General features: G+C 38.8%; 2 protein-coding genes across 2 annotated transcripts in view; one reads left to right on the forward strand and one right to left on the reverse strand.

The window, feature by feature from the left end:
• LOC308105979 (H-2 class II histocompatibility antigen, E-S beta chain-like) overlaps positions 1-25,242 on the forward strand; it is a 487,891-nt gene that overhangs the window by 29,332 nt on the left and 433,317 nt on the right. The window lies entirely within an intron of this gene.
• LOC308106217 (uncharacterized protein) lies at positions 2,022-25,242 on the reverse strand (the record flags this gene model as incomplete). The annotated part of the gene is made up of 11 exons (XM_080457273.1): positions 25,115-25,242; positions 24,518-24,628; positions 24,217-24,387; positions 23,655-23,783; positions 23,298-23,555; positions 22,538-22,690; positions 11,950-12,027; positions 11,166-11,243; positions 10,382-10,459; positions 2,303-2,397; positions 2,022-2,087 (listed from the first exon to the last, which is right to left on the reverse strand). Exons 1-11 carry the CDS (start codon positions 25,161-25,163, stop codon positions 2,022-2,024), a joined length of 1,266 nt encoding a protein of 421 aa, XP_080313399.1. The 5' UTR covers positions 25,164-25,242.

Genomic DNA, 25,242 nt, shown 5'->3' on the forward strand with positions numbered 1-25,242 from the left:
CATGCCCTGTTTGACCTAAAGCCATGAAACTTCAATACACACATGCGTCTCTTCATGCCCGACAACTTTTGTGGTCTGACTTTTGACCTCTGACCTTTAGATCGCCCACCATTTTGAATTATATGAAAAACAGTCATTGGCTCATAACTTCTGCATTTTTTCACTTATGGAGAATCCGCCAATAAAATTTTGTCGGCAAAGGTCCAAAGTTCATGTGTAAAAAAAATCGTGCAGATTACTCAAAAATCCCAGGAGGAGATAGATTTTAACTATTGCAGTTTTATGAAAATTATTCATCTGCCCCTAACACATACATGCAGACTCACATTTCTTTGAAACTTTGCAGAAAGGTTGAGGGTCATTCCAAATATCACTGAAATCAATCTTACTCCAATTGGCGAAAGGGGGGCGCTATAGCAATTTTTTGAACATGCAAACTTTAAACAGGCAAAAGTCATGCCTCGTTTGGCCGAAAGTCGTGAAATTTGCTTACACTTGTGCCTTGACTCATGAGGAACACATCTATCGCTTTGATCAGTAAGCTCCGCCCTTAGATTGTCCGCAATTTTGAGCAGTTTGAAGAACACTTAAACCCTGGATATTTCAGCTATTTGCGTGAAACTGTATCATCTGTGTGAATTCCTTTTTCACTACTTCTGATCTGTGGTCCAATGGCTTCTCGCTTCAGCATCAGCCTCTGGATTGCAGGGTCGCCGGTTCAAGTCTCGCCTCATGCTGGCTACTTTTGAATTGTATCGCACAAAACATGACTGTATCAATGAATGCATGTGCAACTGTTAAAGGTAACATGAAATGCTTCTTTGAGAGAGTATGTTTTTGCAATGTATGACAAACTTCATTGTGAAAATAGCCGATCTACAATCTCACAACTTTTCAGATCTACAAGCTCACGTTTTGTGAGCTTGTAGATCGACTACTTTCACTAGTTTCTGTTTTGAGGAGACGTACAATTTCTCCATCGGTAGATGGTTAGGGAACCATTGATCTAGAGTAGTTAGCAAAACAGAGGCCTGGTCCGTCAGGGACGGAATGACTTATAAATATCAACAGACACTACCAGGGCTGTCATACCTCTAGCTCAATGAGAAGAAAGCCAGCCTTGGAGTCCGGAGGTCACCGGTTTGATCCCTGTCCCTGACAATGTGTTGAGGTGATCATGATTTGGCATTCGTAGGCTTACGCGTAGTATTTCTTGAGGTTAGGGGAAGGCATAGTTTTACTGAGGTTAGGGTTATGGGTTTAAGATGCTCATTTGTTAATTGCATGGTCTTCTTTCTCTCAAGTTCAGTCTTCTATGTTTCTATGGCTTATTGTGCATATTACATATCATTGTTTCTTTCTTTCTTCTCTCTGCAATCCCTGGCCCCGAATTATTGCTGCTTGCAGCTATATTTATTATTATTGTTTCATCATTTCAAAAGATTTCAAAAATAATTTAACATTTTTTCAAATAATCAACACAATTGATTTGAGCTAAAAGGTTTTATTTCCTTGCAGCTGGTTTGTACCTCGCTGTTCCTCGCTCTAAGCCTAAGTACATTTACTCTTACTAGTAAGAGTAAATGTACTAAACTTAAAGTACAATTTTTCAGGTAGCCTACTTTTGACTTTACTGGAGTATTTCCAAATACTTTTACTTCTACTCCACTACATCTCAGAGGCAAATATTGCACTTTTACTCCACTACAATTATTTGAAAACTGTAGTTACTAGTTACTTTGCAGATATAAATTATTACATTATAAAACATACATTAGCCCTATTTTATACCTAGGCTATTTGAAAGTTGTGAGCTTGTAGATCTGCTATTTTCAAAAAATTTTGTACTTTTACCTTTGGTACTTTAATTACATTTTGATACCAATACCTTTCACTCAAGTAAATTTTGAATTCCGGACTTTTACTTTGCAGTATTGATACATTTACTTAAGTAAAACATTTGAGTACTTTTTCCACCACTGCAGAACAGTCATTGTGAAAGAGACTAACATACAAAGGCCTCAATATGAAAGAGATTCCGGAACACTGTTGAAAAAGAAGGTCCCTGAGGTGAACAGAGGATGATCCTGAGAGTTGATAAACAAAGAGGGGGAAAACACATATTGGTTAAAATGAACCAATGGTTAAAAAAATAATCTCCTAACTCAGGGAGGAGATTTGAGTCTTGGTCAAAGATTCATCAGGACCAAGACTCAAACATCCCACCCTTCAACTTCTGTAACCTCACCTTTATTCTTGTACTACCAGGCCTTCTACACTGATGAGATGTTTTAGATCATACTTGAGGTTGGAGGGAGAGGTGGTGGCAGGTCAAAAGATGAAGATCCACAGCAAACATCACTGAATCTACTAGATACACCTGATGATCAGGGTTCACTAAGACACAAGTGAGATTTAACATTTATTGGAACAATTTAATCCTACAACCAGCAGACATTGTCCAAGGACGCAGCTGGTGGAATATTGTCCTCAACATAGAAGGTAAATCAGTGAGTAATCTCCATTCTGATCCAGAAGTGATGTCTTGTTCTTGTTGTATGTCAGTTCAGTGGCCTTATGGTTGAGGTATTTGTCCTGAGATTTGAAGGTTGGGGTTTGATTTCCTGGCTGGGTCGTACCAAAGACTTTATAAAGGGCACCCAGTGCTTCCCTTCTTGCCACTCAGCATCAAGGGGGTAAAATGGGGGTAAAATCCCCAAATTAATGTGTATTTGGCCACAAATCCTCATCTGAAAATATTTTGTGCCAGTGAAGATTATTTATTTTCAAAACAATTTCAAAACTACCCGATTAACAAGCTACATTTGACACATTCACTTTTTTTTATAGATCAAATGTAGTTTGAAAGTAAGAGTGTTGTTTGAACTCAAACCTTGAGAGCTTCAAACATAAAACATATTTATTATGTAACTGTCATGTTTCCCCATTGTAACAAAAGATTTGTCTTGACATTTGTTTTTGTAAGTAGTAGACCACCTGGTCCCATTGTCTCAATAGATCCCTTTGTAATAATAATAATACCCGCCCTGGCCCCACAGACATATCATCATCACATGATGCCCAGATAACAGTCTCACATTGTTTGTGTTGTTTGCATACAGGGATTTGAACCCAGGTTTGTCATTTCACTGGCAGCTGCACTATCCAGTTGTCTAAAGCACCAGGTCCACTAGGGGGCAGCAGACATGCAGCTACTTGGTCATATTATGTTACTTTTACGCCAAGCTCATGGAAACAATGTCATTGGTTATCCAGGTGTCAATCAACTCTAGTCTATATAGCAGGTTCTGACAGGGGGTGGGATTAAAGAAAGCAGGAAGTAAGAGAGAGAAACAGGTGAAAACAGAGATGTTTATAAATTCAATAATCTGGTAAATGTCACCAAATGAAAGACCTGGGGATTAATATCAGTGTGTATATCAGGATGTGTGTGTGTTTGGAGCTGGGTTTTCACTCAGTATTTCTACCATAACCAGCTATGACATTAATAACTACAAGATGGACTGTGGCTGGTCAACTAACACACTAGCCTGGAGGAGAAGAGAGTGTGTGAGACATTTCAACACGTTTCTGAGTGAGTATGAACTGTAATGACATGGACATTTAGTTAAAGGATAGGATATAAAAATCTTTTGAAAATAGCAGATCTACAAGCTCGCAATGCGTCGCGTCGCGATGCGGTGTGACCTTGTAGATCGGCTATTTTCAAATAGCCAAAGTTTAAATAGGACTGAAGTGATGTAATAATTCAAATCTACAAAGTAACTAGTAACTAAAGTTTTCAAATAATTGTAGTAGAGTAAAAGTATAATATTTGCCTCTGAGATGTAGGGGAGTAGAAGTAAAAATATATAAAATTGGAAGTACTCCAAAATACCTCATAATTGTACAGTCCTTGAGTAAATGTGAATGAATGAATGAATGAATTAAGTGAATGAATGAAGTACTGTATTTAGAGAGACATGGGAAAAGTACATGGAAGTACAGTTAACAATACTTCCAAGGTCCTCTAAACTGGATCGCTCTTAAAAGCACGATGGTTTGTTTAAAATGAGATCCCCACGCACTCAAATCATGATGACATTTAAGAAAACAGACAGATATACACTACTATGTAGAACATCATACAATCAGCTTACAGGTTACTGGTATGGAAAATAAGAAATATGTACAATAAACAGTTCGCGGAGGGGGGGGGGGGTTGGACATGATCAGTGGAGCTGCCTCTGGTGTTGTGATCGTGGACTTCATTTAAGTTTTTGAAGTATTTTGACAGGTACATGGGTATCCCAATGTTGTGGTGTATCTTGTAGACCAAGATGTACTCAGTTACTTTACACCACAGTCACTGATGTGACTGTATAGGCCTATCACAATTATTACATAATCGCATAATATTTTGGCCATAGTATTATTATTTATTTTGATTATTGGTGTGACAATATACTTAAAGTATTGTCAGTCATTTCTGTGTATATTTAAGTTATTTGCCATCATGAAATTTCTGTAACCCTACAAAGCCTAAAAGCTAAACGGAAATGTCATTTATATTGTGTTACTTATATGTTCAAAGGAAAAAGACAATTACATTAATGTAAGTCTTTTTCCTTGGCATACAGTATATAAATTACATTTCTGTTTAGCTTTTAGGCTTTATAAAGAAAAATCTCATATGGCATAACTTACAAAGAAATTACTGACAATGACTGATACCAATTGTTCAATTGTGCAATCATTGTATGACAATGAATTGTCAAGTGAAATGTCATGATTGTGACACTGATCTAGGATCTGATCTTTATACTCCTCACTATTGGTTGATTGTAACAGTTGTAAAAACCAGTGGTGGAAAAAGTACTCAAATTCTTTACTTAAGTAAAAGTATCAATACCACAATGTAGAAATACTCCATTACAAGTAAAAGTCAGGAATTAAACATTTTACTTCAGTAAAAGTACAAAAGTATAGGGGGCATGGTGGCGCAGTCGGTAGGGCTGTCGCCTCACAGCTAAAAGGTCCTGGTTTCGATTCCTGCTGTGGGCAAAATCGTGGGATAAAAAATAAATCATTATTTTTTTAAGTACAAAATGATTGGTGTCAAAATATACTCAAAGTAAAGTAAAAGTACTCATTATGCAGAATGTCCTGTTTCAACTTTTCAAATGTATATAGATCTTTTGAAAATAGCCGATCTAAGAGCTCACAATGATTGTGAGCTTGTAGATCGGCTATTTTCAAATGGCCGAAATGAATATAGGGCTGAAGTGGTTAATGTATGTTTTGTAATAATAATCAAAATCTACAAAGTAGTAGTAACTAAACTTGTCAAATAATTGTAGTTGTAATTGTAACTGTTTTTGAGTAAAAGTATAATATTTTCCTCTGAGATGTAGTGGAGTAGAAGTTAAAGTACTGAACATTGGACATACTCCAGTAAAGTAAAAATACCTTAAAACTGTACTTAAGTGCAGTACTTGAGTACATGTACTTAGTTACTTCACACCACTGGTAAACACTCAACTGTTTCTCTCTCCACCTCCTGCCACTCAGGTTGAAGAGTGCATCGCTGCATGTCTGGCTGACATCTCACAGTGGATGTTTTGTCTTCTCACCTCCTCAAGCTGAACCCAGACAAGACTGAGCTTCTCTTCTTCTCAGGTAAGTCCTGCTCCTTGCAAGACCTCATTGTTTCCATAGACAACTCCCTGGTGGCTTCTGTTCCAACGGCCAAGAGCCTCTGTGTTGTCCTGGACAGTCAGCTCTCATTCAGAGCCTTGGTGTTGTCCTGGACAGTCAGCTCTCATTCAGAGCCTTGGTGTTGTCCTGGACAGTCAGCTCTCATTCATTCAGAACATACATGGGCAACTGGCGGCCCGGGGGCCACATTCACTTAATGCGGCCCGCAGGTTAATATCGGAATACTGATATATATTATTGATTTCAGCTGTTACAATTCCAAACACGCAAACATGACCCGCTTTTTCTTTGTAGTAGCTTAATGACTAGTATAAAGAAATTCATTGTCTATTTTAGCTACTTTTGTGTGACATAGAATGGCGAAGTACAGCATTAATTTGCGGAAAAAAATGTGGAAATATAATGGCCCTCTGCATCATCAAAGTTGCATCACCCCTGATTCAGAACCTTGGTGTTGTCCTGGACAGTCAGCTCTCGTTCATTCAGAACCTTGGTGTTGTCCTGTCCCCCACTACATGTTGGATTCATGTTAAATGTGTTTTTCAGACATTTAACCACTTAAACCCTCAATACTTTGTAAACTTCACCTTTGGCTCTGTACTTGGACTGTCCTTTTTTACCTCTACTCCAAACCTCTTCGCCGAAAATAGCCGATGTTGCAGTGTCGCAGACGCATTGTGAGCTTGTAGATCTGCTATTTTCGGATAAACTTTGCACCCACTCTCCCAGTTGGTCGAGGAAGAACCTTTGCCCCAAATTAAGCATGTACAGTGTGACCCCCACCCCACGTGATCACTCTGCCTGCACTGTCTATAGCAGTGTTTATCAACCTTTTTTGTGCCAAGGCACACCTGGCATAGCCAAAAAATCCCAGGGCACACCTAGATATACGGTATATATATATATATATATATAATTATATATATATATATACGGTATATCTATATACACACACTAGGGGTGTGCCGATACACTAATTTCACGAAACGATACGATACGATATTGGGCACACAACTTCGATACGATTTCGATACGATACACACTTTTTTATCATGAAAATATATGGGGGAGAAAAAAAGCAAATGCAAACAAATATTTCTGTTTTTGCATTATTCAGACATGCAAACTTGTAGCTTTTCAGCTTCCACTAGCCGTTTTTAATCCAAAAAGGGCAATAGTGTGACACCTGACCCGAAAAAAACAGCATGTTGTCACCCTTTTCACCTCGGGGCTGTTTGCATGCCTGATTATTATTATTGTTTAAAAAAAAAAAAGAAAAAAAAAAAATTATTTTTCAAACCTTCTTCAAACGGCGCGGCACACCTCAGCAGTAGCCCCGGCCCAAAATTGGGACGTTTGCCAGGGTTGATATAGACTGGTCTATAGCATACATGGGCAACTGGCGGCCCGGGGGCCACATGCAGCCCCCACCTTTTAATGCGGGTTAATATCAGAATACTGATATATTATTGATTTCAGCTGTTACAATTCCAAACATGCAAACCAGACCTGCTTTAATTACTTCAGTCTATATTAGTAGCTTAATGACTAGTATTACAATTCTATTGTCTTTTTTATGTCCAATGTGTTTGTATTTAAGTTCAACAAGTTAACATAAGTATAACTAAATGCATTTGAGGTAGGCCTATAACTAAATTAAATAAAAATGTTACTTTTCAGGATTCCAATTCAAAAATTGAAAAAATAATAATAATAGGATTCCAATTCAAAAGTAGCAAAAATAGCCGATCTTGTAGATCGGCTGTTTTTGCTACTTTTTTGTGACATAGAATGGCGAAGTACGGCATTCATTTACACATTTAGATAGAGATAAGAGGTGCATCTGCCCAACAGTATATGCAATGTGGCCCTCTGGAGTGAGTGTGGAAATATAGTGGCCCTCTCCATCATCAAAGTTGCCCACCCCTGGTCTATAGCTACACCGCTGTTGCTGATCTAGGATCTGATCATTATTCTACTGTTGTAAAAGAGCAACAGTGAAATGAATGGATTATAAATATCACGGTGTGCATTGGTTTGTGACCTATGACCTTTGTGTTTGACGTCAGTGTGGATCCATTGTTGAGGGAGTGGATCAGGATCCTGATGCAGAGAACTCCACCTTCTATAGACCATGCACACCCTGGTTGAATTACCAGAGGGTAAGAATGTAACCCTAACACCACAAGAATATACCCTGACACCACCCTATATAACACCACACCCTGCCAGAATGTTACCAGAGAGCAGTGGTGTAAAGTAACAAAGTACATTTTACTGAAGCACTGAAGTACTTAAGTACAATTTTGAGGTATTTTGTACTTTACTGGAGTATATCGAATTTTCAGATTGGATCTCAGAGGCAGATATTGTACTTTTACTCTACAATTATTCGAAAACTTGAGTTACAAGTTACTTTGTAGATTTAGATCATTCTTACAAAACATACATTAACCACTTCAGCCCTATATTCATTTTGGCCATTTGAAAATAGCAGATCTACAAGCTCACAATGTGTCACGATGCGACGCATTGTGAGCTTGTAGATCGGCTATTTTCAAAAGATGTATTTATTATTTACACAAAACTTGTGAAATGGGACATTCTGCATAATGAATACTTTCTACTTTTGGTACTTAAATACATTTTGATACCAATACTTATGTACTTTTACTCAAGTAAATATGAAATTCCGTACTATTACTTGTAACGGAGTATTTCTAGTGTTATCAAAGGCCAAGAGAACACAATGTTAATGTTATTTTAGTTGTGGTTAATTGGAAATTGTATTAATTAATTCACTATTGATTTTGTTTTTGTAATAATGATCTGCTCTCCTCCCAACACGTGCGTGCGTGCGTGCGTGCGTGCGTACACACACACACACACACACACACACACACACACACACACACACACACACACACACACACACACACACACACACAAAAACAAAAAAGGACCACGATGGAGATCCTTTTGACAGATGTTTATTCATTATGCATTTGTGTCAATAAAGATGTCTTGAAATCAAAACCCATCTTGTCATGGTTTTGGACGACATAGGGTAGTTAGGTTCATGTTTTTTTACAGTATTATATTACAGTATTTTGTCATGGGATACTATGTAGTGTCCTATTGTCCTATGACATGAGGTTTTACTATATTGATGGTTATATTGATATAGTATGAGTATTAGTAGAGGGTTTGGAAGTGGTTGGCATCAATTTAATGTAAATTTCAAGTCAAACAGACACAATGCTGTCTTAAATCAGTTAAAAAAAACAATGTAGTTGATAACTATTTGGCTCAGCTTCATTAATGTGATATGCTGCATGACTATGAGCACTGGTTATGAGTGATAAGTTAACCTCATTTCAGCTAATCAGAGAGAAGTATGGGTGTAATACCACTAATTATTTTTTATGTAAAGACCTAAAAGCTTGTGTTTGATTAGAAAATAACTTGAAAAGTTTTGGTCATCTAAAACTGATAATCAAATTACTTAAAATGAATAAATCTAATATTAATATGCAAATATTTAAACATTTGAATATTTGTATCTTTTAACCTGCCATCTCTGCTTTCAATGTCAAATATCACCTAAAATATTGTCTTAATGCGAAAGGCCTGGTGGCGTGAAGGTACAGCACAGGATTCACATGTAGGAGGTTGGGGGTTTGAACCCTGGCTATAGCAGTTGTGTTTTTTTTGTTCATAAGAAGAGAAGGATGGATTTAGCCCGCCTTCCTCAGGTTGTAGAGGGAGGGGCTTAATTTTTTTTTTAAAAGTATTTTAAAAAAAAAGCTCTTTCCCCTTCTCAACTCTCTGCCTCCTTTCATCTCTGCCATCTTGAGCTATTGCTGTGGGAATCTCGTTCGTGTCGTCGTCTCCTCTCATCTCTGCCATCTTGAGCCGTTGCTGTGGGAATCTCGGTCGTGTCGAGGCGTTGCTTGCTGATGTTTCCATTTCTCTCACTGATTGTCACCATGGTCCGAGGCATTCTTTTACCATCTTTCACAGTTTCACTGTTACCATGTTTCGGGATTTCCCTTTCACCATCTTTCGGGGTTTCTCTTTTACCATCTTTCGGAGTTTCTCTTTTACCTTCTTTCAGGATTTCTCTTTTACCATCTTTCGGGATTTCTCTTTTACCATCTTTCGGGGTTCCTCTTTTACCATCTTTGTGACTTTCTCTTTCATCATCTGTGAGGTTTGAACTCACAGTCTTTGCACTCGGAGGCGTTTATCTTAACCACTGTACCACAGTGGTTCATACTTAATCTGTTCTCTTGCTTGTTAAGTGAAGGATTAGAGGTACAGGTACAAGAGCCAAATACAAACTTGGAAAAATGTCCCTGTTGGATTTGATCCAACAACCTTCTGGTTGCAAGTCCTGTATCTACACCACTGCACCATCGTGGCTCTTACTTAGATTGTTCTCTTGCGTGCACTTCACTGAAAGTTGAGATAAAAGTGCAGGAGTCAGGTAAAAGTTCGAAAAAAAGTTTTTGTTGGATTTGAACTGGCAACAAGCCCTGTATCTTCACCACTGCACCATTGTAGCTCTTATTTGTTTGTTCTCTCCACTGAAATTTGAGATAAAGGTGCAGGAATTAGGTAAAAGTTCAAAAAAAGTCTTTGCTGGATTTGAACCGGAAACCTTCTGGTTGGAAGCCCCGTATCTTCACCACTGCACCATCATAGCTCTTAGTTTGGTTGTTCTCTTGCGTGGACTTCACTGAAAGTTGAGATAAAGGTGCAGGAGTCAGGTAAAAGTTCGAAAAAAAGTCTTCGTAGGATTTGAACTGGCAACCTATTGGTTGCAAGTCCTGTATCTTCACTACTGCACCATCATAGCTCTTATTTAGTTTGTTCTCTCAGGTGCTGTTCACTGAAAGTTGAGATAAAGGTGCAGGAATAAGGTAAAAGTTCGAGGAAAAAAAAGTCTTTGTTGGATTTGAACCAGCAATCTATTGGTTACAAGCCTTGTATCTTCACCACTGCACCATCATAGCTCTTAGGTGGTTTGTTCTCTTGCGTACACTTCATTGAAAGTTGAGATAAAGGTACAGGAGTCAGGTAAAAGTTTTTAAAAAAAGTCTTAGTTGGATTTTAACCAGCAACCCTCTGTTTGCAAGCCCTGTATCTTCACCACTGCACCATCATAGCTCTTACTTAGTTTGTTCTCTTAGGTGTTATTCACTGAAAGTTCTCTTGCGTGCACTTCACTGAAAGTTGAGATAAAAGTGCAGGAGTCAGGTAAAAGTTCGAAAAAAAGTTTTTGTTGGATTTGAACTGGCAACCTACTGGTTACAAGCCCTGTATCTTCACCACTGCACCATTGTAGCTCTTATTTGTTTGTTCTCTCCACTGAAATTTGAGATAAAGGTGCAGGAATTAGGTAAAAGTTCAAAAAAAGTCTTTGCTGGATTTGAACCGGAAACCTTCTGGTTGGAAGCCCCGTATCTTCACCACTGCACCATCATAGCTCTTAGTTTGGTTGTTCTCTTGCGTGGACTTCACTGAAAGTTGAGATAAAGGTGCAGGAGTCAGGTAAAAGTTCGAAAAAAAGTCTTCGTAGGATTTGAACTGGCAACCTATTGGTTGCAAGTCCTGTATCTTCACTACTGCACCATCATAGCTCTTATTTACTTTGTTCTCTCAGGTGCTGTTCACTGAAAGTTGAGATAAAGGTGCAGGAATAAGGTAAAAGTTCGAGGAAAAAAAAGTCTTTGTTGGATTTGAACCAGCAATCTATTGGTTACAAGCCTTGTATCTTCACCACTGCACCATCATAGCTCTTAGGTGGTTTGTTCTCTTGCGTACACTTCATTGAAAGTTGAGATAAAGGTACAGGAGTCAGGTAAAAGTTTTTAAAAAAAGTCTTAGTTGGATTTTAACCAGCAACCCTCTGTTTGCAAGCCCTGTATCTTCACCACTGCACCATCATAGCTCTTACTTAGTTTGTTCTCTTAGGTGTTATTCACTGAAAGTTCTCTTGCGTGCACTTCACTGAAAGTTGAGATAAAAGTGCAGGAGTCAGGTAAAAGTTCGAAAAAAAGTTTTTGTTGGATTTGAACTGGCAACCTACTGGTTACAAGCCCTGTATCTTCACCACTGCACCATTGTAGCTCTTATTTGTTTGTTCTCTCCACTGAAATTTGAGATAAAGGTGCAGGAATTAGGTAAAAGTTCAAAAAAAGTCTTTGCTGGATTTGAACCGGAAACCTTCTGGTTGGAAGCCCCGTATCTTCACCACTGCACCATCATAGCTCTTAGTTTGGTTGTTCTCTTGCGTGGACTTCACTGAAAGTTGAGATAAAGGTGCAGGAGTCAGGTAAAAGTTCGAAAAAAAGTCTTCGTAGGATTTGAACTGGCAACCTATTGGTTGCAAGTCCTGTATCTTCACTACTGCACCATCATAGCTCTTATTTAGTTTGTTCTCTCAGGTGCTGTTCACTGAAAGTTGAGATAAAGGTGCAGGAATAAGGTAAAAGTTCGAGGAAAAAAAAGTCTTTGTTGGATTTGAACCAGCAATCTATTGGTTACAAGCCTTGTATCTTCACCACTGCACCATCATAGCTCTTAGGTGGTTTGTTCTCTTGCGTACACTTCATTGAAAGTTGAGATAAAGGTACAGGAGTCCGGTAAACGTTTTTAAAACAAGTCTTAGTTGGATTTTAACCAGCAACCCTCTGTTTGCAAGCCCTGTATCTTCACCACTGCACCATCATAGCTCTTACTTAGTTTGTTCTCTTAGGTGTTATTCACTGAAAGTTGAGATAAAGGTGCAGGGAATCAGATAAAAGTTTGAAAAAAGTCTTTGTTGGATTTAAACCGGCAACCCTCTGTTTGCAAGCCCTGTATCTTCACCACTGCACCATTGTAGCTCTTACCGAGTTTGTTCTCTTAGGTAATCTTCACTGAAAGTTGAGATAAAGGTGCAGGAATCAGGTAAAAGTTCGAAAAAAGTCTTTGTTGGATTTGAACCAACATCCTTCTGGTTGCAAGCCCTGTATCTTCACCACTGCACCATCATAGCTCTTAGTTGGCTTGTTCTCTTGCGTGGAGTTCACTGAAAGTTGAGATAAAGGTGCAGGAGTCAGGTAAAAGTTTAAAAAAAAGTCTTTGTTGGATTTGAACTGGCACCCTATTGATTGAAAACCCTGTATCTTCACCACTGCACCATCATAGCTCTTACTGAGTTTGTTCTCTTAGGTGCTCTTTACTTAAAGTTGAGATAAAGGTGCAGGAATCAGGTAAAAGTTAGGAAAAAAGCCTTTGTTGGATTTAAACCGGCAACCTACTGGTACAAGCCCTGTATCTTCACCACTGCACCATCGTAGTTCTTATTTAGTCTGTTCTCTTGCGTGCACTTCAGTGAAAGTTGAGATAAAGGTGCAGGAATCAGGTAAAAGTTTAAAAATAGTCTTTGTTGGATTTAAACCGGCAACCTTCTGGTTGCAAGCCCTGTATCTTCACCACTGCACCATCGTAGCTCGTAGTTGGCTTGTTCTCTTGCGTGCACTTCACTGAAAGTTGAGATAAAGGTGCAGGAATCAGGTAAAAGTTTAAAAAAAAGTCTTTGTTGAATTTAAACCGGCAACCCTCTGGTTACAAGCCCCGTATCTTCACCACTGCACCATCATAGCTCTCAGTTAGCTTGTTCTCTTAAGTGCACCTCACTGAAAGTTGAGATAAAGGTGCAGGAGTCAGCTAAAAGTTTGAAAAAAAAGTCTTTGTTAAATTTGAACTGGCAACCTTCTGGTTGCAAGCCCTGTATCTTCACCACTGCACCATCATAGTTATTATTTAGTGTGTTCTCTTGCGTGCACTTCAGTGAAAGTTGAGATAAAGGTGCAGGAGTCAGGTAAAAGTTCGAAAAAAAGTCTTCGTAGGATTTGAACTAGCAATACATTGGTTGCAAGTCCTGTATCTTCACCACTGCACCATCATAGCTCATACCCAGCTTGTTCTCTTAGGTGCTCTTCACTGAAAGTTGAGATAAAGGTGCAGGAATAAGGTAAAAGCTCGGGGGAAAAAAAGTCTTTGTTGGATTTGAACCGGCAACCTACTAGTTACAAGCCTTGCATCTTCACCACTGCACCATCATAGTTCTTATTTAGTCTGTTCTCTTGCGTGCAGTTCACTGAAAGTTGAGATAAAGGTGCAGGAATCAGGTAAAAGTTCGAAAAATGTATTTGTTGGATTTAAACGGGCAACCTTCTGGTTGCAAGCCCCGTATCTTCACCACTGCACCATCATAGCTCTTAGTTGGCTCGTTCTCTTGCGTGCAGTTCACTGAAAGTTGAGATAAAGGTGCAGGAGTCAGGTAAAAGTTCGAAAAAAGTCTTTGTTGGATTTGAAATGGCCACCTATTGGTTGCAAACCCTGTATCTTCACCACTGCACCATGACAGCTCTTACTGAGATTGTTCTCTTAAGTAATCTTCACTGAAAGTTGAGATAAAGGTGCAGGAATCAGGTAAAAGTTAAAAAAAAAAGTCTTTGTTGGATTTAAACGGCAACCTTCTGGTTGCAAGCCCAGTATCTTCACCACTGTACCATCATAGCTCTTTGTTGGCTTGTTCTCTTGCGTGCACTTCACTGAAAGTTGAGATAAAGGTGCAGGAATCAGGTAAAAGTTTAAAAATAGTCTTTGTTGGATTTAAACCGGCAACCTTCTGGTTGCAAGCCCCGTATCTTCACCACTGCACCATCGTAGCTCGTAGTTGTCTTGTTCTCTTGCGTGCACTTCACTGAAAGTTGAGATAACGGTGCAGGAGTCAGGTAAAAGTTTGAAAAAAGACTTTGCTGGATTTGAACCAGCAACTTTCTGGTTGGAAGCCCCGTATCTTGACCACTACACCATCATAACTCTTATTGAGTTTGTTCTCTCAGGTAATCTTCACTGAAAGTTGAGATAAAGGTGCAGGAATCAGGTAAAAGTTTAAAAAAAAGTCTTTGTTGAATTTAAACCGGCAACCCTCTGGTTACAAGCCCCGTATCTTCACCACTGCACCATCATAGCTTTCAGTTAGCTTGTTCTCTTGCGTGCACCTCACTGAAAGTTGAGATAAAGGTGCAGGAGTCAGCTAAAAGTTTGAAAAAAAAGTCTTTGTTAAATTTGAACTGGCAACCTTCTGGTTGCAAGCCCTGTATCTTCACCACTGCACCATCATAGTTATTATTTAGTGTGTTCTCTTGCGTGCACTTCAGTGAAAGTTGAGATAAAAGTGCAGGAGTCAGGTAAAAGTTCGAAAAAAAGTCTTCGTAGGATTTGAACTAGCAATACATTGGGTGCAAGTCCTGTATCTTCACCACTGCACCATCATAGCTCATACCCAGCTTGTTCTCTTAGGTGCTCTTCACTGAAAGTTGAGATAAAGGTGCAGGAATAAGGTAAAAGCTCGGGGGAAAAAAAGTCTTTGTTGGATTTGAACCGGCAATCTACTAGTTACAAGCCTTGTATCTTCACCACTGCACCATCATAGTTCTTATTTAGTCTGTTCTCTTGCGTGCAGTTCACTGAAAGTTGAGATAAAGGTGCAGGAATCAGGTAAAAGTTCGAAAAAAGTATTTGTTGGATTTAAACGGGCAACCTTCTGGTTGCAAGCCCCGTATCTTCACCACTGCACCATCATAGCTCTTAGTTGGCTCGTTCTCTTGCGTGCAGTTCACTGAAAGTTGAGATAAAGGTGCAGGAGTCAGGTAAAAGTTCGAAAAAAGTCTTTGTTGGATTTGAAATGGCCACCTATTGGTTGCAAACCCTGTATCTTCACCACTGCACCATGACAGCTCTTACTGAGATTGTTCTCTTAAGTAATCTTCACTGAAAGTTGAGATAAAGGTGCAGGAATCAGGTAAAAGTTCGAAAAAAAAGTCTTTGTTGGATTTAAACCGGCAACCTTCGGGTTGCAAGCCCAGTATCTTCACCACTGTACCATCATAGCTCTTTGTTGGCTTGTTCTCTTGCGTGCACTTGACTGAAAGTTGAGATAAAGGTGCAGGAGTCAGGTAAAAGTTAGGAAAAAAAGTCTTTGTTGGATTTAAACCGGCAACCTATTGGTTGCAAGCCCTGTATCTTCACCACTGCACCATCATAGCTCTTACTTAGTTTGTTCTCTTAGGTGCTTTTCACTGAAAGTTGAGATAAAGGTGCAGGAGTCAGGTAAAAGTTCAAAAAAAAAGTCTTTGTTGGATTTGAACTGGCAACCTTCTGGTTACAAGCCCTGTATCTGAACCACGGTTTCAGTGAAAGACTAGGTTACAAGAGCCAGGTAAAATGTGGGAAAATGTAAAAAAAAAAAAAAAAAAAAAAAGGTTCTGCTTGTGGTAATGCAGGTACAAATTTGGAAAATGTGCTCTTTGGTTTTGAACCAGGAATCTGCTGGTTGCAAGCCCTGAAGTCTAACCACTACACTACAGTGGTTCATACTAATTCTGTTCTCTTGCTTTTTAAGTGAAAGATTAGAGGTACAGGTACAAGAGCCGGGTGCAAACTTGGAAAAATGTCATTGCTGGATTCAAACTAAGAACCTTCTGTTTGATGGTCCTGTATCTTCACCACTGCTCCACCGTGGTTCTTACATGCTCAGTTCTCTTGTGCGGTCATCACTGAAAGATTAGATAAAGGTGCAAGAGTCAGGTAAAAGTAGGACAAAATTGTGCTTGTTGGATTTGAACCAACAACCTTCTGGTTACAAACCCTGTATCTTCACCACTGCACCATGACAGCTCTTACTGAGATTGTTCTCTTAAGTAATCTTCACTGAAAGTTGAGATAAAGGTGCAGGAATCAGGTAAAAGTTCGAAAAAAAAGTCTTTGTTGGATTTAAACCGGCAACCTTCTGGTTGCAAGCCCAGTATCTTCACCACTGTACTATCATAGCTCTTTGTTGGCTTGTTCTCTTGCGTGCACTTCACTGAAAGTTGAGATAAAGGTGCAGGAGTCAGGTAAAAGTTAGGAAAAAAAGTCTTTGTTGGATTTAAACCGGCAACCTATTGGTTGCAAGCCCTGTATCTTCACCACTGCACCATCATAGCTCTTACTTAGTTTGTTCTCTTAGGTGCTTTTCACTGAAAGTTGAGATAAAGGTGCAGGAGTCAGGTAAAAGTTCAAAAAAAAAGTCTTTGTTGGATTTGAACTGGCAACCTTCTGGTTACAAGCCCTGTATCTGAACCACGGTTTCAGTGAAAGACTAGGTTACAAGAGCCAGGTAAAATGTGGGAAAATGTTAAAAAAAAAAAAAAAAAAAAAAGGTTCTGCTTGTGGTAATGCAGGTACAAATTTGGAAAATGTGCTCTTTGGTTTTGAACCAGGAATCTGCTGGTTGCAAGCCCTGAAGTCTAACCACTACACTACAGTGGTTCATACTAATTCTGTTCTCTTGCTTTTTAAGTGAAAGATTAGAGGTACAGGTACAAGAGCCGGGTGCAAACTTGGAAAAATGTCATTGCTGGATTCAAACTAAGAACCTTCTGTTTGATGGTCCTGTATCTTCACCACTGCTCCACCGTGGTTCTTACATGCTCAGTTCTCTTGTGCGGTCATCACTGAAAGATTAGATAAAGGTGCAAGAGTCAGGTAAAAGTAGGACAAAATTGTGCTTGTTGGATTTGAACCAACAACCTTCTGGTTACAAGCCCTGTATCTTCAACACTGCACCATCAGAGCTCCTACTTGATTTGTTCTCTTAAGTAATCTTCACTGAAAAGTGCGGTCATCACTGAAAGTTAAGATAAAGGTGCAGGAGTCAGGTAAAAGTTAGAAAAAAGTATTTTATGGATTTGAACCAACTTCTGGTTACAAGCCCTGTATCTTAACCACTGCACCATATAAGTCAAACTTATACTGTTCACTTGCATGTTGTTCATTAAGGCAAAAGAGCCACGTAAAAGTTGGAAAGAATGCCTTGCTGGTTTTGAACTCAGAACCCACTGTGTTAAAGGCCTGTATCTTAACCTCTGCTCCTCTGTGATTAACACTTAGTTGGTTATTATAATGCGGTTTTCAGTGAAAGACTAGGTTACAAGAGCCAGGTAAAACGTGAAAAAACAACAAAAAAACAACAACAACAACAAAAGGTTCTGGGGACATTTAAAGGTTTCCCTTTAAATGTCCATTGCCATTGACAATAGCCTGGTTCCAGCCTTTCATAGTTTTAGAAATATACTCCTTTAAAAGTTTTGGCACCTCAAGAAACACTTTCACCTAGAAACTCCATTCACACTTTTTATAATTCATCTTACTGTGGACACAAATGCTTGAACTTTTTACTTTGATATGTTTTGTCGTTTTTGAGATATTTAACTTTTAAAACGTACATCTGAAAACTTTGGCACCTCGCTGTTCCTTCATACTTTCACCTATAAACTTGATTCACAATTTAAAAATTCCACCTTACTGTGGATAGTAGTGTATATTTGTCTGTCATTAAATTGATGACTTGAGTACAAAGGACCCCAATGGAAACAAGCCATGAGCTTTCTTGGGTTTAAAATCCTCTTAGCAACTATACTTTTCTGTGCTTTTTTTGCAAACTGCCAATAAAGTATTCAATCAATTCAATCAATCAATTAAACATGTATTTTCTTTCATGGTGTTGTTAACATATCATATACATCAACTACCAATAATCAAAATGGATAAAAACAAATAGCTATCCCTATCCACACAGTGATTATATTTTATTCTATTATTATTGTGTTTTTGCATTTTGGCATATTTGTATTGTTTTCAACCCTTATGGTGAACTCTATTACATTACACTGTATGTGGACAAAATTGACCCTAAATCTGAGTAATTGGTGTCATTGAGTGCTTTTTTGTTTTTGATAAATTGAACATAAATTTCCCCCCGAATAGACAGGGCCGGCCCTGCACGTGCTTGTACATTTGACCTACAAGTAGTACTCCCCCTGATGGAATGAAAATACATTTAAGGTCTGTTCACACTTAGGCTAGTAGAATGATTAATAGAGCACGCCTGCTTGCTCAGAGGAGAAATAGAATTTTGACCTTCATTCAGTACTACTTGTCAACAAGTAGTGGTGAGACCAGACCACAGTATATACAATACATAGCAAGGAGACCTAATACCACCATCCCAATTGTGTAAGTTATATTTAGTTTACTTTCTTTAATAACATTTGAGTCAGACAATTCTTGGATTGAATTTAGAATATATTTTTATTAAGCATAATTGAGCATAAATATATGAAGCATAGTTTGGCGTCTCTATTCATTCCCTGTAAGCATGAACATTTTAGTTAAGTTATATGCCAAATAGAATCACAGGGAATGAATTAAGACCCCCGAGAGGGATCTAGAAACAGAGCCTACAGGTGGATGCCGGGGAGGCGTGGGATTTCAAAACTTCATGGGCAGCAGCAGACAGCGAGGCGAGGCAACGGACCGCAGAGAGGCAGCAACAGCAGCACAGCCAGGAGAGAAGCCAGAATGAACAGGTAGCCGCCCTGATCAGGAGAAGAGTGCATGTGACTGGTCACCTGATCAGGAGAAGAGTGCATGTGACTGGTCACCTGATCAGGAGAAGAGTGCATGTGACTGGTCACCTGATCAGGAGAAGAGTGCATGTGACTGGTCACCTGATCAGGTTGGCGCGCTGCCCCACACAAACTGTGCATCATACTCTATAGAGGTTATAATTTGTACATTGAATACTAGTACTCCAATACTAGTAATCCAGTGCTTTAACTCAAGTACAAATTTGACTGAGCAACTGTCACTTGTAGTTATTTGACCAGGGGCCTGTTCCTCAAAAGGTGAATTAGAGCTAAAGCCTGGCTTTACCACCTATCCTGGCTTAATTTAGCCAGGATTAGAGCTGAGTCAGTTCCTCAAAAGGTGAATTATCTTGAAGATTAGTTTAGCCAGTTCACCCTGGCTAAGTTTAGCCTTATCCGATTCCTCAAAAGAGAATTGAAGCAAGCCTAGCTTAGTTACCATGGCAATTTAGCTGTGAAGTTAGCCTGGTCAGGAGCAGGCTAACAGCCAAGCTTACTTAATCCAGTGTCTTTGTTCTTCAAGTTTTTCCACAGTTAATTCAACACATGTGTTTGTATATGGACTCACTTGAATGACCCTGCATTCAAATAAAATGAAATCAATACAATTAGATATAATCAATGTAATTATATTACTGAAATAGTGTGTGACCATGAATCATAATTGTTTCACAATAACTCATGTGATATGTCATTGTCACTCTGTTAACACTATAGTTCATATTGTTGTTAGATGTTTGATAATATATTACCAAATTTGTTTTAATATTATAAAAAATGTCTAACACATACATACATATATATATATATATATATATATATATATATATATATATATATATATATATATATATATATATATATATATATATATATATATATATATATATATATACATATATTTAAATATATATATACATTATTAGTTACGGGTTTAAAGGAGCCTCTTTGTAAGTCAATAAGGAGCATATTTTAAATGTCTAGTCAATGGAGAAATTATTATTTATTTCTTGTCCACCTTTGGAGTTACATCATGATGGCAAGGTAACTACACAACCCACATTTCTACCAAAGTGGTCTTGCAAATGTGGGGTTATTGCGTGTCTCGTCCCGTCCCCCGCTCATCCCGTCGCGGTCAATCCCCCCGTCCCGTCCCGTCCGTCCCCCCCCCCCCCCCCCCCCGCGCGTCCCCCCTGTCCCGTCCCGTCCGTACGTCCTGTTGCCCGTCCGTCGCAAACACACACACACACACACACACACACACACACACACACACACACACACACACACACACACACACACACACACACACACACACACACACACACACACACACACACACACACACACACACACACACACACACACACACACACACACACACACACACACACACACACACACACACACACACACACACACACTCTGTGTGTGCTTGCAATACTTTGCCACGCTTTCTCCCTGGATCTATTTATTGCGTTCGCGTTTCCTTTTCTGTTGATAACATGTTTCACTTCCTCATATGCTTGCATGAGCTGCTGCTGTTCGGCCACAGAGAAAAACGCTGCTCGAGTTTTGTTCCCCGCTGCCATGATTGGTCAAGTTCAAGGAATCTGCGCTCGAGTTCATGGTCTTTTATAGAAATACGTCGCTGGCGAATCGCCGCCCATTCAGCCTGGCTTCATTATCCTGGCTGGACACAGCCTGGCTTGACATAGCCTAGCTCGACAAAGTTGCTCCTTTTCAGCCTGGCTTGGCGTCTGAGGAACGGAATAAACGAGGCTTTTCGGACCCGACTTTGTCAAGCCTGGATTTGGCTTAAGGCCAGGCTTTTGAGGAACAGGCCCCAGGAGTACTAGGGTTGAGTACTTTGTCCACCCCATGACAGATATAACTGATTAAGATGATAAGAACCAAAACGCTCAAATTCCTTGGGCCATATAATGTACTGTATCTGTATTTTCTTTCAGTATGGTGTTGTTAGCGTATCATATACATCTTCTGCGTGTGTGTGTGTGTGTGTGTGTGTGTGTGTGTGTGTGTGTGTGTGTGTGTGTGTGTGTGTGTGTGTGTGTGTGTGTGTGTGTGTGTGTGTGTGTGTGTGTGTGTGTGTGTGTGTGTACAACTGTGTCCGCCTCCATGCATGTTCATGTCCTGTGAGCTCTTAGGTGAGTGTAAGCGAAACAAGACCCAGTAGCAGGTAGAGTATGCTGGCAGAATTTGTTGTTGAAGTTTGCGCAGAAGTCGTATTCGGCATCGTCGTATTCGGCATTGTTGTATTCAGCATTGTATTCGTCATTGTTGTATTCCTCTGCGTTGTAGCTGGCAGTGGTGTAGTCGGCAGCAGTTTGAATTACAAAAATAACAGAAAAAAAGAAAAGTTAAATATTACCTTCTAGAGTAGCTGATAGACAAAGGTGGTTAGCAGAACAGTTTACCAGGACGGCTTTTCTGCACTACTGTGCAGCCTTAACACTGCAGTTAAGCATCAGCTGCATTGAGGAAAATATACATTCTTAATATGTACAAAGCAGTTCAACAACTTGAACTACTTAGTTTATTACCTTGTAATTTTGTAATACATTGTCATAATTTTGCACAGCACAAAATGTAATTAATATAGTACAATGTAAAGTCAATTAGTCCAATATAGTCCAATTTAATGTAAATGTAAGAACTTGCACTAGAAGGAAATTGTTCAAATACCATTAAGTCAAATGTGACACCTTTTGAGATTGAGTTGAATTACCTGCATGGTTATTCAGCATTGTGGTATTCGGCATTGTGGTATTTGGCATTGTATTCGGCATTGTTGTATTCGGCATTGTATTCGGCATTGTTGTATTCCGTGGCGTTGTAGCTGGCAGTGGTGTAGTCGGCAGCAGTTTGAATTACAAAAATAACAGAAAAAAAGAAAAGTTAAATATTACCTTCTAGAGTAGCTGATAGACAAAGGTGGTTAGCAGAACAGTTTACCAGGACGGCTTTTCTGCACTACTGTGCAGCCTTAACACTGCAGTTAAGCATCAGCTGCATTGAGGAAAATATACATTCTTAATATGTACAAAGCAGTTCAACTACTTGAACTGCTTAGTTTATTACCTTGTCATTTTGTAATACATTGTCATAGTTTTGCACAGCACAAAATGTAATTAATATAGTACAATGTAATGTCAATTAGTCCAATATAGTCCAATTTAATGTAAATGTAAGAACTTGCACTAGAAGGAAATTGTTCAAATACCATTAAGTCAAATGTGACACCTTTTGAGATTGAGTTGAATTACCTGCATGGTTATTCGGCATTGTGGTATTCGGCATTGTCGTATTTGGCATTGTATTCGGCATTGTTGTATTTGGCATTGTATTCGGCATTGTCGTATTCGGCATTGTTGTATTTGGCATTGTATTCGGCATTGTTGTATTCCGCGGCGTTGTAGCTGGCAGTGGTGTAGCTGGCAGTGGTGTAGTCGGCAGCAGTTTGAATTACAAAAATAACAGAAAAAAAGAAAAGTTAAATATTACCTTCTAGAGTAGCTGATAGACAAAGGTGGTTAGCAGAACAGTTTACCAGGACGGCTTTTCTGCACTACTGTGCAGCCTTAACACTGCAGTTAAGCATTTCAACAACTTGAACTACTTAGTTTATTACCTTGTAATTTTGTAATACATTGTCATAGTTTTGCACAGCACAAAATGTTATTAATATAGTTCAATGTAATGTCAATTAGTCCAATATAGTCCAATTTAATTTAAATGTAAGCAGTGGCGTTCCCAGGAATTACATTTAAGGCAGGCGAGATTTCTTTTCGCGGGCTAATGGCTCGACGGGCACTATTCGGTGTGAATTTTTTCACTGCTTGTTTTTCAGTCAGTCTTTTACTTTATTTTCTAGGGGAGGCTAAATTTGAGTTGGGCAGGCGGCCGCCTGCCTTGCCTCTATGGTGGGTACGCGTACGCCACTGAATGTAAGAACTTGCACTAGAAGGAAATTGTTCAAATACCATTAAGTCAAATGTGACACCTTTTGAGATTGAGTTGAATTACCTGCATGGTTATTCGGCATTGTGGTATTCGGCATTGTCGTATTTGGCATTGTCACATTCAGCGGCATTGTAGCTGGCAGCAGTGTAGTCGTTGTTGTTGTTGTGAACTTAAAATTGCACAAATCCCCTTCACAGCAGTTTGGGTGGTAGATAGCAAGAAGTTCCAGCAGTGAAGGAAAGAAACCACTGATGGGGTTTCTTTCAGGAAGAAAACTTAGTTGGGAAGGAGAATCACACAGGTTGGCAGATGTACAGCCAGCTGCAGATAACAAAAGAAGGACAACATTTGACCTACACATAAGTACAATAATTTTACCTTAAGAAATACTTATTCTGATTCTGAGATTCTGATTCTTACCACTGGGGCTTATAAAACACCGGTCCTCAATTCCCACACATTGTACTGTGTTGCTGCATTCTGTGTGTTCGTGTTGCAAAATGCTGTCACAGGTAAAGCATTTTTGTTCATTGATCTGTTGAGTAGGAACTGAAATGAAGCAGATCATTATTACATTTATCTTAGACTGAGATTAAATATGAACAGTGCAAATCAGGTCAATTGATTTTTTTTTATCATGGTTTTAATTTAGGCTGCTAACAGTTTAAAAAAAAGTATCTAAGATTATTTGTCGCCAGTAATTTAATGAATCTGGGTTTAAACTTACATGTGTTGCAGCATGATTTGAATTCAGTCACAACTTGGTAAAGCAAAGTTAAATAATTTAAAGCTGGAATCAACAAATAAGGAAAGCATGTGTATGACCCTTAGACCTAGTTTTAATGAGTTCTGATTACAAATGAAAACTATGGCTGAATGTAGGTTAAATTGGAAAACATTGCTAACGATTTATGGAAGAAAAAAAATTCCTTCACATAATTTTTATGTGATGCAATGATAATGTTGTACCTAATTTACATACCAGTCAAAGTCTCAGAGTTACAGCCGTCTGTATCACAACAGAGAACGGATACAACTCCAGATCCATGGTGTCCCAGGTTGGCTGAAAACTTTGTGTTACCAGTCTTGGGACAGATGAAATCTGTTACACACTTCTTGTAGACATGACTTGAGTTGCCAATCACTGACACTTCTGAAACAAAAACATAAAGCCACAACTTAATAATGTTGAAGTGAAAGTCATGTTATTATACAAACATCTTATTGTGAAATAAATAAATAAATAACTGGGAGAAAAATACAAGTTAAATATTACAGTATACCTTCTAGAGTTGCTGACAGACAGAGCTGGTTAGCAGAGCAGTTTACCAAGACTGTTTTTCTGCAGTCATTGTCTGTGGACTCACTGCAGTTGTAACACTGAAGGGCATCAGCTGCATTGAGGGAAATATTTATAAATTCACAATTCCCAGACACTCGCACCCACACATTCAACTGCACTCAAGGTATTTGTGTTTGTCGTGTCTTATGTTTGATTATTATGTTTAACTTGATTATTATGTTTAACTACTTGTTTATTATTTTTAGGTGAGAACCTTTATAAGCCCTTTATGGGTTTCCTTTTCTCACCTGCACTTATTTCTGCGTTGTTTTAATAATGTTACCTTTGTTCTGTTTTTTTATTGTGCGAAAAAAAAAGAGGAAAAAAATCAATATGTACAATTCTAACAACTTGAACTGCTCAGTTTATTACCTTTAATGAAGTTTCATGCAAACATTTTTTTTATGAAATGTACAACAGCCTATATTGTCCAATTTATGTTAATGTCAAGTAAATGTAAGAAATTGCACAGGAAGGAAATGTATCAAATACTAATACCTAAGTCAAATGTGACAACTTTGAGATAGTGTTGAGTTACCTGCATAGAAGAGGCTCCAGGTGAGACACAGAGTCCCCAACAGCTTCATTGTGACGGAAAGGTGGGAAGATCAGGGATGGTGGCACTGCACCTCCTTATATGATGTGGCTGTTGTGAGGATCTGTGAA

Source organism: Gymnoscopelus braueri, assembly GCF_963280865.1.
Source record: "Gymnoscopelus braueri genome assembly, chromosome: 18".
Lineage (NCBI taxonomy): Eukaryota > Metazoa > Chordata > Actinopteri > Myctophiformes > Myctophidae > Gymnoscopelus > Gymnoscopelus braueri.